At 36.0% G+C, this 14932-nt stretch overlaps 1 protein-coding gene across 12 annotated transcripts in view; it reads left to right on the forward strand.

The window, feature by feature from the left end:
- Nucleotides 1–14932, forward strand: part of BCAS3 (BCAS3 microtubule associated cell migration factor) — a 370196-nt gene that overhangs the window by 141632 nt on the left and 213632 nt on the right. For all 12 annotated transcript variants that reach the window (XM_056357251.1, XM_056357216.1, XM_056357199.1 and 9 more), the window contains exons 17-19: nucleotides 10876–11000; nucleotides 11641–11806; nucleotides 12985–13085. In XM_056357251.1, coding sequence (XP_056213226.1) covers nucleotides 10876–11000; nucleotides 11641–11806; nucleotides 12985–13085 — 392 coding nt within the window. The remainder of the gene's footprint in view (nucleotides 1–10875; nucleotides 11001–11640; nucleotides 11807–12984; nucleotides 13086–14932) is intronic.

Below are 14932 nucleotides of genomic sequence, written 5' to 3' on the forward strand. Positions count from 1 at the left end.
CTTTTTTTTTTTTTTTTTTACTTGTAAATTTTGGAACACTTTCTGATCAGTCATTAAACGCTCTTATTCTGAATACAATATACATTCTCAGCACTAAGCATCCCAGATCATTCCCTCCCTTCTTGCCATCGTTATCACATTTCCTTGTTCCCTGCCCTCGGTTTCTTCCCTTGCTTTTTCAGGTCTCTCATTATAATTTCCACACCTTCATGAAGCACTTGATTTTTGTCCTTATATTTTGTCATCCCGTAGACTCACTTTCCTGTAGTTTGTACTGTCAGCACATTCTGAGGAGCAGATAGGCTTTCCCAAAGGGGCTCTAATGCTAATGAGTAAGGAAGTATCATATGTTTTAAAGATTAGGGGGATATAAGGCAGTAAAAGTTATATTTAATAAGTCCTTATATGTCTATGCCTCGGTTTCCCTCAAAATTTTAATAGTAATGCTGAATTCCTTCTCAAGTCTGGTGAATGGGTTAATTCATTGCTCATTTACAAAGAGCTTACAGATTTGAAAGGGGAAGAACTGTATGATCCATCTCATACTTGTCTATAAAAGGCAGTGAATCAGAATATGCCAGAAGACAGCTTTGTGCTCTGCAATAGCTTTATAAGCGATCCTTGTGTTTGCAGAATGAGTTGTAGTTAGTTTCCAGTTTTTAAGAATGTGGGGACACAGATGAGCTGTAATGGCAAGGAGGGAAATAAAAGAGACAATAATTGCCCCAAAAGAAAAACTATTATAAAAGTTGGCTTCTCTTGACAGCAGCATTTGTTTTAACTTTCTCAAGGGGTATGGTCATTATACTTGTATCATACTTCATTACCAAATTCATTATAGCTTTAGTGAAACACCAGGATGTAACCTGCATTAGTTGGGGCTTGTCAAAACAGAGACATCCAATGTATCTTACAATAAAAGGTATAAACCTTACTTTTTTTTCCATCCAAAAGATCTAGATAGTGTGTTTTTAAAGATGAAACTTCATCAGTTCTTCAACCCATCCCTCACTGCACCCCCAGTAAGGACGGGGAAAAGTAGGTAAAGTGTCTGATGCAATTTTATCATTTTAGTGTTTCTCATTGCTTGTGCTATATGAAAATATATGTATTTTCATATAAATATAAAATATATGAAAATAACCCATTAAAATATATGAAAATCACTGATACCTGTTTGTTTTATTTTGACTTAGCTTAATTTATCCCAGGTTCTACTACTGAAGCAAACAAAAATAAGGAGTGCAAAGTCATGATGCATTTGAGTAGGGAAAAAGTAACTAAAATTGTTAAGGAAAAAACTGAAAAATAAAGCTAAAGAATTCAGTAAAATAGCTCAACTTTTCTGCGTGCTGAACTCAGACATTCTATTTCTGGCACGTTTCTCAGACATGTTTATGTCACCTTTAGCATTTATAATACATTTTGGTAATAAAGCGACTACTGTAGTGATTTGTAATTGATATGAAATACAGTTATTTGCACTGAATTCTGTTTAGATGGCACTATTTATGAAAGAATTCTCGCTATGGCAACATAGAGCAATGAGGGTTAGAATAAGTGGGTATTGCACAGCTTATTAAAAGCTTAAGTAGTTTTTATTAAACATAAAAAATCAAAGAATATTTGCGTTTTCAAGAAAGTAAGAAAATTTGTTGGAATTTTCAATCATAAATCATCTTCATTCCGTAATTTTCCTTTGAAATTTCTCACTGGCTATGAGAGCGGGGAGCCTCAGTGAGTTTTTTGCCTTGGCATTCCTCTGTTACTGTCACCGAGCATAGCCATCTGGTGCTGTCTTTTCAAGGTTGGGTTATCCTGTAATTTGCGACTTCTCTCTCACTCTCTCTCTCTCTCCATTAACATACCATCCATATTATGTGAAAGAAATAGTGAAAAATAATTGTTTATATAAATATCATAGAAAAAAAAAGGTCAACTTAAAAGAAATCAGGTCTCATGAACAGAAAGGAAATGCTAAGCTGTCTCTCTCACACAAGGCTTTTTATTAAGGCTCTGCTGTAGTCTTTGGAACTGTAATTAAATTTTCTTCATGGTACAAGATTTTGTATCCATGTTAAAAACAAAACCTTCCATTGAAGCATATATCCACCTGGGTCAATTTGTAATTAAAATAGAGATAATTTATTAATTTGCAAATATAATCAGGTCGACACAGTATGTTGTGCAAAAAAAAAAGCAACCTATGTTACCTTTTAAAATGTTCTAATGAGCTCAGCTGAATGTTATTTGCCCACTTTTTGCAGACAGAGAAACTGGGGCCGACAGAGGGAAGGGGAAGGTGTAACCTTGCCCCCTTGAAACATTCAGGACCATAATTTAGAAATTCTAAGCTCTCAGTCAGATTGGACCACTCTCCAATGACTCTTCAAATTTACACTAGATACATTCTAGATTTTAAATTATATTGGACATGGGTTATGCAGAAGAAAAATTTTCCATTAGATGAACGGTGCAATAGTGCTGAGTTAATCTTCTGTTGAGCTATTAGAATGGTCTCTGACTCAGGGACTGAATGTGTTCAATGTATAGGAGATCATACAAATTCATACAATTACACTGGGTTTTACCACTGTTCAGAGATGATATATTATAGCTAGAAAGGCAACTGGTTCTACCAAATGAGCTCTGTCCCCCAAAGCATTAAAACAAAACATTTTTTTTTTAAATCCAAACAGTTAAAGGCTAGCCTGCTACACAGTCTAAAAGATCTTCAGCATGTTTTTTGGCCTGTATTACTAATAAAAAATGGGGTGGTGGTGTCTGCAAAGTTATATTTTTATTGGTTTTTTACATTTTTGCATGTCAAAGGATATATGTCTTAGGTTTGTACCTTCACCTAAAAGGTTTTTTGAAGAGGATGTCTTCATTGATGTTGTGCTCCTGTCAAATTTAGTTCATAGAATTCTTTTTTGTCAGGCTGGTATCCTTTTAGTCGTGTAGGCATATGGTCGAGTGCTTTATGTCTTTCTGTGTTAGACCTTTTCTGTTCATTCCTTGCCAGAAAATATTTCACTTGTTTCAGCTAGCCAGAATTTATCTCTGAGTCAGAATATAAAAAGAAAAATGACACATTGGCATTTACAAAATCAATTATTCAGCAATTTTGTGGATGATGTTACATCCCAAATGAGAATCCAAGAAGCCTTGAGCATGTAAGTAGCTCTAAATTTACCTCCCATTCTTCCTTTTCAGATTTCATGCAAATGTCAGTATGGTGATGGCTTTTTTGAGGGTAATGCAAAGAACAAGGGAGATATCCATTAAAAATGTGCTAAAATTAGTGGGGTATGATACCGCTTTAAAAACAATACACTGTGCAAAATACTTGAACAAAAACTAAAATAAAATCATGGTGTAGATAAATTGTTGAGTAGCCAAAAACATTAAGCTCTCAATCAGGTGATTTTTAACATCAAATATATTTGAAGTAAGTTAGGGTTTTCTGCATTCCATGCAAGCTTTTAAGTGGAGGAATAAGATTGCTGTGTCATACAGTTGCTAAAGATTTTGAATGTAATGGTTTGCTTCTATCCAGAAAAGGGCCGAGTAATTTTCTCTAAAAGGTTGTGCTTGTACCTGTCGCTGTTTTTCCTTAGAACTTCGTCTCTTTCCAGTAAATTTGTAAAATGTAAGGTCCCGCTCAGACCTTCAGTGTTTCATGGAAAACACTTGCATATTTGTTACTTTTGATGCTAATTTACTTTTTCTATGAGTTCTGACTTCAATGTCTGTTTAAGGCTCTTAACTGCTTTTGTCTGAGATTTGTCAGCAGATTTTCAGGAAGGAGACCTAAACTGTGTCTAACTTGAATTATAACATTAAAGCCTGCTTGCAACTGATGCATTCCGTTTGTCACAGCAGTTGTGCATGAAGGGGCTCCCCGTCAGCTCCTGCTTCTGTGGGTGGTTGCGTTGTCAGTGGGACAGTTCACGTGAGCAGTTATGTTTGTGAGTGTCAGCATGCTGGTTATGTTAAGAGGTCTACATCTCTTCCAGGGCATCATGAACAGTTATAAGAAATTATTTTGTTTACCTTCTGCATAAATCTTAATAAGCATGATATACAGTGTACTTGTTGGTAATCAAGTTTTCATCTAATTTCTGTGCATTTTTCCCCTTTACGTGAAGACCTTACCTGTTTGGAGCAGGATGTTTTTCCATAAAAGCTCCATGGTGAGTTCCCAGTTCAAACCCAGCATGCCTATAAGTCATTTGCTGTCCTCACTGAAAATCACTCTGTGCTTAAACTTTTTAATTTTGGATTAATATTTTTTTTTAATTTGTTTACTTGCATGGCTGATCCATAGGTGGAAGCACTGCATAACTTCACTTTTAATGGATGCGTGTTCACCATCAGGCATTGTCAAAGAAATGCATTCACTTTTTTTCTTTTTTACCTTTGAGAGGGCATTTAATTTTTAAGTAGCAGAGAAGTTGGAAAAATAAATCATTTCCCAGTGGGCATAAATAATTGCAATATCTTTCCAAAGCAAGATGCTTTTTTTCTATATAGCTTCCTTTATTATTGTAGCACTAAGTTGCTTACAGACAGAAAACGTCGATGATGACCTCTCGAAAATAAGCCAGATTAGCAGTGAGTAGACAGTAAAGTACTGCAGTAAGAGCGATGAAGCAGCTTATCGCACTTGAGAAAAAAAATAAACTGCAGTTCCATTAAAATCAGGATATTTTAAATAATAAGGGGTTTACATTTTAATATGTAAAATTGCAGCATGTTACAAAAATAAAGACAGCAGAAAAAACAGGTTTTAACAGGTTTTCCAGTGTTGGAGCTTGGTTCAGTACTCACGCTGTGCTACATAACCTGCAGTCACCTTTTCAGAACAAGGTGGGGGTGAGGCGGTTGAAGTTTTAGGCAAAAGTAGTGGAAGAAGTTTGAACGTCTTCCAGCTTTCTTAGGAAACATCAAAACTTTCAGCTAGGAGGGTGAGGGTTTTTTGGAGGGTGGGAGTTGGTTGTTGGTTTTGGTGTTTGTTTTTTTTTAAAGTTAAGCTAAGGATACTTATTAGCTATGTCTGTCAATATCTGTTAGAACATTTGTATGTGGCTCTTGTTTCTACTACTAGAAGTTTGTTCCACATATATCACCCCCTCATGTCTCTGTCAAAATGCTGTCTTCAGCAGAAAGAACTTATTAAGAGCTATGTTAGGATACAGACTTAAGTGAACGGCAGAGGACAGCAGATGAGGGATATGGGAGCTATACCAAAGGCAAGAAAAGCAAAGGTATTAAGAAGTATGACACTAAAGAGAAGAAGGTGACATTGCTTTATTCCTAGAAAATACCCGGTTACTGGAGTAGTCTTCTTAAGAACTATTTCTAAATGTAGTTTATGCTCATCGAAGTGTTTTGCCTGATGGTGATCTAAGAACTGAAAAGGCTCTGGAAGAAGAGTTTTGAAAGTGGATTGTCTTAACAAATGGATGTGCCTGTTGCCCCCTGCATGAAGCAGCAGAGATGCTTGTCAACCAGAAATGATTTTAGATTGAGGCAAGATTAAAAGGCCTAGATTAAAGAGAGGAATATATGAAATAGACTCAAAAATTGTTGCCTGTCTTTCACAAGACTCTTTTGTGGTTTGTTTAATGCCACTGCTAGCTCAAAAATATGATCTTTACTAGCCGACAGAGAAATTAGGATAAAAAACACACTTTGGGTGGGGGAAGAAATCATGTTGTTTCCATTAAGATCTTAATGAGACCTAAATTATGTAAACAAAATGAATGGAAATTTGACAGCTTACTGCCTGGCAAATAAAGGAGCCTACCATTCTTTCCTTGCTTTTTGTTGCTTTATTCATGATTTGACAACTGGAAACATGTCTTTGTTTTCTTGGTTTAGGCACAATGGTAAATGAATTACAATGTATGTGTTTTGAGGCAGATATGCTTTTTCAGTAATTTTATGTGTAATTGCAAATTTTGTGCAGTATTTTTCTCCTGATACTTTCATTGCTGCTTACGTAGTCTAGATAAAACTTTTACCTTCAGAAATAATGCATTTCCATTTCAGTAGGTTTAGCTGTGGAGTTGTGGATAAGTACTTTTATTTTTATGAATCTGGTGTATTTGAAGCCTATTTGTTGGGAATATAAAATCACCGTGATACTCAATCTGCAGATTCTGGCTATTTGATTAATTATTTGAATTTGTAAAGCAGTTCTTTCGTATCATATATATGCAATTTATTTTTTTCAAGTCATGTCACTTTTTTGACTATGACCTTTGAGACAAATTTGAGAGTCAGCAAGCATTTTATGAGACATAAAGCTCTTTGAGGAACACTCTTTCACTGTACTGCGTAGCCTCTGGTTTTCATAGTTGACTATGGTTTTCCAAATATTTTAATAGTATTAATTCATATTAATTCTTTCCTATGTAAAGTAGAAAAATAAATAATAATAAAAAGTAAAGTAGTTGAAATATTGTTGTTAGTTTATGATTTTTATAACAAGCTAACGCATTACATTTCCAGAGATTATGGCAGAGTTTGTTTCATTACAGAAGTCAGCAAGTGGTAGCTCTTAATCTTTACTTAGTGTGTTCTCAACATGAAAGAACTCACATGCTATTGCTGAGTATCTTAATTTCTTTTTAAGATCTGACTAAGTGATGTCTTAATTTTCTTCTTTAGTTTGCTCCCATCACTTTTTGTGCCATTTCAGTAGAAAATGCTCAGATGTGGTTTTCATTGGCTGTATATGCATCTACACCTCAGTGCTTTTGCATTTAAAGTGGAAATGATCCCCCAAAATTATGTTAGAAAATTTAATTAATATCAACAACACCAATTTCCCCAAATATTGTGGCATTTAGCTGAAGTTTGGGGTTAACTTGACTTTGAGTAGGTTTGTCATTGGCTTCAGCTGGCATTAGGTGAATGTCACTGTTGGTAACTGAAATGACATGAACGTGGTCTTCAGTTGAGGCGCAGCTCTTACTAGATTTGTAGCCGAACAAGAATTATGGAATTGAAAGGGGATTTTATTACTATTATACTCCTGCTGTAGATTTCTGCACAGATGCAACTGGGATAAAAATGCTGCTGTGTTCTCATTGAATCCTTGGTGTAGTTACACTGTTGGGTAGACCCAGACAGGAAAAAGTACACAACCCTTTTATCCCCCTTACATCTTTAATATAGTGATGTTGTTTTTAGTGTGGAAGGCTGAAATTATAATGGTGAACGGTTTTGGTCCCATAAGCTTAATTTTCTTGGGTTTAGTGTTGATTCCCAACAACCTGCACTTCTTCCTGCATTGCAATCCCTTTCATTAAAAATAAGCCAAAATCTTTTGCAAGTTTCTATATTGTGAAGATTCTTTTAAAGTAACATTTTTTAAAAGTGAGGCCAAATGTGCCTTAATTTCAGTTCTTGGAATAATTTATGAAGTGCTGACAGGCTAAGAGCAAGTACAGAGCAGGAGTTCATAGCACAAACAACTCATTCACCACCTACCTTCAACATTATTGTTTTGTTATCATTTATAAAGCTGAGAGGGTGTTTGCATCTACATAATAATGAGGATTTATAGTTTCCAAGTTGTTAAAATATCACAATGACATGAAAATACATTTTTCTAATGGCATTACTGTTACTGAAAATAACTGGGCTTTTGAGGTTTACTGAAGGAAAGAAATTTGAGTTGGAATGTATTGATGAAAACTCAGGGATAAAGTAAAATGGTGGTAAAATGAAAGATTCCTTAGTTACAATAGTTTTCAGAATTGACTTTTCAGAAATATGTCTAAACCAATACAATGCACTAGTCTTCTCTTTTTGTGTGTGTGTTTGTCTTTATTTTTTAGCAGGACTAAGTTTAACCACATGAGTAATCGTGTTTTACAAGGTCTGCTCTTTCTGTCTACAAAACATCATTCTTGAAGGGAAAATGTTTTGGCACTGAAACCAACACTTAAATGCGTGCCTTGAAAGATGTACATCTTAAAGACATAATGTAAATAGAACGTAGCTTAGATTATTTCCTCTACGGTTGTTTATAACTGTATTTGGTTGAGCGTAGGTCTTGGGGCTAAGTGTGGAGAACTCTGCAAAGATGTATTGTCAGAGTACCAGATTCACTTCTGCTTAAAGGCTTGAAGAAATTTAAGTCAATTATGTCTCTAGAAATTTACTCCAATTTGTAGTTGAGAACAGCATTTGCTCCCAATTTTTTCCATTTAAAATTATTTTCATAACCTCAGATTATGCTGAGTAAAAATTCAGAATATTAAAAATGTTAGGATAGTGTAGAAATACTCTCTTTTCAGGTGTTTGTAAGAGGAAGTGGATACAAGTGAATCGTACCTATACTCATGGTTTGCTTTGTATTGATTGATGGGTAACACTGTCCTTCTGAAGAATCTTGTTCTATATTAAAACCAATAATTTATTGACTACAGTATAGATCGGTAAGTAGCAAGATTCTAATTAGTGGATACATTTATATTTTCATTCCTGAAAGAACATTAATGTACGAATGTTTGGTATGCGAGAAGTAAAAATAGTTATAGATACACAGTCTGTTACAGAATTGGTTAAAAATACTGTTTCTGTGACAGACAACTATTTCAAAGTGAAAGAAATCTATTCTGAATTTTTCTGAGCAGCTGATACATACTTAATATGTTAATAGCTGTTTAAATAATTTAATATAGACCATGAAGCGCCACTGCAAGCAAGGTAGTATAGTCAGTAACTTTCTGGAACTCAGATTTCTGACCCAGGAATCTGTAGCTGTAGTTTTAACAGTTGGATGTTAAGTGCTTTGTGGTGGTTCAATATCAGAGTTACTGACTATAAACTGCAATTGCTCTTTTGAGACGTTCTAGCTTCTCCTGCATGTGTGAGGTGTTCAGGGCTGGTCTCAGTCCATGAAGGTTTGTCTGAACCTTTCCATTGACTCTGGCCAGTGTGATGGAATTCCTTTTGAAAGGTTTGGTTTTGTTTTTGTGTTTTATTCTCTCAATGAAACGTGTGACCCTAGGCTTGCTATGTGTGTGATTTATGGCAAGTAGCTAGCTTAGCCCCTCTGTGGTTCAGTGAGTCCGCCAGTAAAGCTGGCAGAGTAACACTGTGCAAGATGTTGGGAAGCTCAGTTGTACTTTCTGTAAATCCCTTTTTAGGGGATTCACTGTCTGAAAATACAACGTGAGCGCAAGCAATTAGTTATTTCTCCTATTTTCATAATTTCATAATATGAAAATCTCATATTTTCATAAATTACCTCATTTCTGGTGTGCTACACAAGAAGTATTGCTGCTTTAGGTGAATTCAAGTTGAAGGCAGTATTAAATGATTGAAGTTGCATGACAGTAATGATGGAGGCTGTGTGTTTTTAACCATATGCCATATTTTCCACATGTCACTTACTGCAGCTAGTTGTTGGAAGGAAATTAAGTGTTTGAAATCAGCTCGAGTTTTGCCATTTATTTCATTGAGCTCAGGACTGAGCTGTAAGGGACCAAGACATAGGTCTGTGGGCAGGTGCAGTCTCTGCAGCCAGGTGCAGGAGTGTTAAAAAAGCCCAGCTTGAATAATAGTTTTAGTTTAACTTTATTTTCTTATGTTATTTTTACATTATGTTGATCCATAATCTGTTTTTGCTTTAATATCCCTATTGCTTCAGTCTGTTGAACCACTTCACCTGTATACAAGTAATTTGTCATTAGCAAAAGAAAAAAAAGTAGTATGAATTAAGTGCCATTATAATTATGTATAGTGTTTGAAATGCTTTCTGCTGTTTTAAAATATTTTTCCACTGCTTTGTTTGCACATACATATATGCGCACACACATTTCTCACAATGGAAGATCATTACTTAAAAATGGCTGGGTTTATGTGATGGTGTAGTCACAGGCTGATATATTGTGGAACAAGAAATTAATAGAAGAAAAAAGGAAAGAAGAGAAAGGTAGTCAGAGAAGGAAGCAGTGAAACAGAGTACAGAGAAATACAAAATAATCCAATTTAAAAAACTGGGAAAAGGGGAACATGGAAAAGGAGGAATCCTTTGTGAACTTCTCAAACAGCTTTTCCTTTAAGGAAAGGGTGAGATCTTAGTTTAATAAATTGAGGAAATGGGCAATGCTCTGAACATAGTTTTGAGTTTATACAAAGCCGAATGTTACATATCTTCAGATTCCTGTAAGGTGGAATGCTACATGCTGTTTCAATAAAACATAACGATAAACCTATCTGCTACCTGCACATTGTGGAGTTTCAGAGAAGAATGTATCTGAATCTCTTTTTACATAATATAATCCCTGATTTGTTTTTAACACGTAGCTCATGAGTGTATGCGTTGTTTCCCTTTCCTTGTATCCTCCGCATGTTTTTCCCTCTTGCCCTTTTGCCCATGTCATGTATATCCTAGTGGTCTCAATGGCATCAGTAATGTGCTGAGTTACACCCTATCAGTAGTCACCGTTAGCTAATTTCTAAGTTTCTTTTGAAAACACAAGAAAATATCAGCCACCTGGAATGACTGACCCAGAATCTGTATTTTCATTCCCAAAGGACTTACAATTATAAATGTTTTCACTTTGGAAGTTGTTTTTATTGAATGCAAATATTCAATATTGGGTCTTTTAAACAGTCCAGCTAATTCTCCATTATGAGCCAGTGCTGTTCTTCAAGTTAATGAGTTCAGTGATTGAGGGGAATTTGAAACCTATTACTGAGAACTGCTGAGCATCTGTAAATCCTGCTAAATCTTATGGGAACTGCAGATAGTCACCATTTCTGAATTAATATCTTAGAATGACCGTTAAGCGCAGGGCATCTTAATTTTTGAGAATTAACTTCCATAAATTTATTTTGTTCTTTAAGCAAATCCAAACCAGCTCCACAGATTTCACCCAGTAAGTCTGTGGGAGGAGAGTTTTGTGTTGCTGCAGTCTTCGGATCATCAAGGTCATGGTTTGCAAACAATCCTGGTCTGAAAAGGGAAAAAGGTTGGTATATTACAAAAGTGTGTCTTGCATTTAAATTTAAATTCTCTATTTTTCTGATAACCTCTGAGTAGTAGGTGCTTATCTGTAGTTTTACTCCTGTAACTCAGTGACAGTGGAGATTTCTGGGAATGCGGTTGGGTTGCTTTTGGTCAATAGGACAGTTTACAAGAAATTTTAATGAGTGAGATAAATCATTCATCTTTTATTATGATACAGTGACAGAAAACAAACATTGGTAGTTCAGTCCAAAGATACTGTGTGAAGTGTCACTGAAGAAGCTGTGAGGGTAAAGGTGAGACACCTTTGCTAAATAAAATGTGCAGCCACGTGTTTAGTACTGTGTGATTACCTGAACACACCTTGGTGAGAAACTGTTCCACCTTCTCTTATATGCGATACCCCCATGTTTTTTTGAAAAAAAAAAAGAAAAAAGAAAAAAAAAGAAAAAAAAAGAAAAATGGTGTGCTTTGTACAATTTTCTCTTTGTCTCTCCAGGCCTTTCACTTCTTTTAAGTCACCTTTTGCCTGCAAGCATATAAAGGCAAGAGACTTAAAAGAATGAGCCTACTATTTCTGTAAACTTTTTTTTTCTGTTTCTGCTCTGCTACTGAAATAAGATTTTCTTTCTTCCTGCAAACAGATCAATCAAAACAGTTTGTTGTGGAGTCATTGTATATTATCAGTTGTTATGGTAGCCTGGTGGAACACGTATTGGAACCACGGCCGCTCAGCACTGCTCCGAAGATTAGTGATGACACACCTTTGGAAATGATGACGTGCCCAAGAGCCAGCTGGACTTTGGTTAGGTAGCTCATTCCTTTTACTTTCTTCTTCTTTTTGTCCAGAAGATGGTAGTGATCTGTATTTTTTGGAAGGGGTGAATGAACTGCATCATGATTTTTCACCCTATTTTTATCTTAAACTTCATCTTAATGACTCTTTTTCCATTGAAAGAGAGGACTGGTGATAGAAACTTCGGGCTTGACTTTTCATGTGGTGCTGTTAGCGCTTACTTGTCTGAATAGGAGATAACCATTTAAATACCTCTGTGGCCCTGGAGCCTACAATGACCATGTTTACAGATCAATGGAGATCCTTATCAATTGGTGATTTTAAATGATCGGGTTGTAATTTAGCTTTTATGTAAGGACTAGAAACAATTATTTTAATAGTGTTAAAGTACAGAATTCTGCCATGAGACATGAGTGAGGTTTCCACAATGAGGCACTGCAAAGAATTAGGGAAGTTATCCTGTAAGTAGATGAAGGTTGCATTTCTTAAGACAGTTGGAGAAATTATTCCTGACATGTGGAAGAAAGTAAACAAAAATTGATGAGAAAATGTTGTCAGTGCTTTTGACGTTTTAAAATATTTTTCTATCGATTTTTCTTGGCTCCTATATTCCTTAGTGCTGCTTATGGCTGGACTAGATTGATCAATACTTGATTTACCAAGCTATTTAGGAATGGCCCACCCTAATTAAAATTACAACACAGACTTCTAGACCATTATTGTTGAAATGAGTAGGTTGTAATGGAATTGAAAACTCTAATTGGATCAATAGTCCATAACTTTACACAGCTTTATTTTCACAGTTTGTAAATGCTCAGTGACTTTACAGTATCAAAGCAATGCTAGTTAACAGAACAAAAAAGTTCCCCGGTTTCTGTTGTGTGTTTGTATAATGTCAGTGTGACATACAGTGGTCTTAAATGTATTTACCAACTTAATCTAAACCGCCTTCATCATTTTTTTGTGCAATACATGCTGCAGTTGACAAACAAGTATTGTCTTTGCCTCACAATCTGCGCGATTTGGTCCTGCTGCTCAACTGCCTGTGGTGTATTGCAGTGTTTGAACAAGCTAATTTAAATAATTACAAACATTTTGTGAGCTTGTATAGATAATTACATGTGATGACAGAAACACTGATTTACATTCTCTGTATTAGCTTAAATATTAATAGTCTTGTGTTTTACCTCAGAACTCCTCAGTGGAATGAACTCCAACCACCATTTAATGCAAACCATCCACTGCTCCTGGCTGCAGATGCTGTACAGTACTACCAGTATCTTCTGGCTGGCTGTAAGTAGCTGACAACTTTTTGTCTTGTCTCACGAGCATGTTTTAAGCTGAGTGTGACTTTCAGAGTTGGTTTTTCAGCCTGCATTTATTTCAGTATATGTTCAAATGCAGAGTAGGGCTGTGTGTAACTGTATTAGTAATGATAGAGTAGTGAATATAACTTCTTTTTGGTATGAGTCAAAGTTGTGAGGTTGTCACATAGCCAAAGTATGAGTGCTTGGCTGGCCTTGAAAGTGTGACCCACTTGATACCCTGAAGTCTTCACCTCATTTCTTCGCATGCTTTTAGCCATTTCCTCTCGTGAATTCAGTACTCAGTGACAAGCGAGTGCATCTGCATTTTCCCTCTCCCCTGGAACTCCTGATTGCTGGGCTACTTCCAGCCAGAGTCTCAGACAGCTGCTTCCCTTGGGAGCCTTGGCATCGCTTCCAGGGACGGCTGCCCACCTGCCTCGTCCTCTGTCTTACCCAGCCACGTTGTTCACAGGGAACCAATGTGCAGAGCATTGCCTACGCGGAAACATTTATAGACCTATATCTGCAGATATATGGTATAAGTATATTTTATATAATATATATAAAAGTCATGTATTTTATATTGGTTTATAGATAAATGAGTATTCATGTTATTTTTTTATTTTGACAATTCAAAAAAAGAGGACAATATTAACAGTGAGTAGCAAGTCTCTCTTTTTTGCCTAGGGTATAGTCAAGATTAAAGTGAGGCAACAGTCAAAGTTTCGCAAGGGAACAACTCTTGGCAGATGTAGCGGTACTCTTGGGGAAACTAGACCCTCTGCACAGTTGTCAGTGCAGCTAACGCCAGCACTTATGTGACACAGGCATTCTGAAATGCAGAAAGTGGACATCTGGGCCAAAAGGCAGTTTGAATGTGACTGGTAAAAGCAACATCGGTGCCAGATTAGATCTGTTGCTTCTACCTGTCCGTCTGTCGAATGTGCTCTAAGCTCAAAATGTTGTGGAAACCTACAGCGTTAGGGTCTTCCATTTTGCATGCTGCAGAGAAGAGGGAAGAAAACTGAAAAGGTAGAAAAGACTGTGAAAAAGTAATCAAAAGTGCACAACACTGTGTTAAATGTGCCTTTTGGCTATAAGTTTTTTGCTGGATTCTGGTGGTTTTTTACTTACAGGTATGAGAATTCTGCTTTGAGATAAAAGGGTATTGCAATGATGTATTTTGCTTATATAATATTTCACAGTACAAATACAGATCACTATTTTCAAATGAGTATGCCTAAAATTAGGTGTGCGATCCTATACTTAAATTTTCATACAAATATTTTGAAGCATTGTGTACAATCAGGTCAACAAATATATTTGTAATTTATATCAAACCTTTAACAGATGCTATTAACTGTAGAGCGTAGGTCTAATTTCATGTTGTAGTTTAAGGTAACTGCTGCCACATAGTCTGCTTATGCTGCTGATAATTCATTTGATATTTATTTTTTTATCCATTGCTTACACACCTGCTGCTGAGTAGCCCTGAAACAGTCTCTAAAACTGGCTTTATTCCACAAACACTGCCTATGTTTGCGAGTCCTTGCAGCTTGCCTCTTTGGGCCAGATTTCTTCCCCCTCCTTGCCCTCCCCAAATTCTCTGCTCTAGTTTTAGATGTCTTTGTCATCCCTGTTGGTTTCAGCTATTTCCCCTGCATACTATCAAATGTATAAATATTGTAAATACCAATTATTGTATGTAGTATGCAGTTATTGCAGTATGGGTCCAAGAGCACAGGATGCTCTCTGGAGAATTCTGGACATTTTGTAAAAATAGTTTGTCTGCTTTTTAGTTTCTGTTGAAATTAAAAGCAATGTATTGCTAAG

Source organism: Falco biarmicus, chromosome 1, assembly GCF_023638135.1.
Source record: "Falco biarmicus isolate bFalBia1 chromosome 1, bFalBia1.pri, whole genome shotgun sequence".
NCBI classification, from domain to species: domain Eukaryota; kingdom Metazoa; phylum Chordata; class Aves; order Falconiformes; family Falconidae; genus Falco; species Falco biarmicus.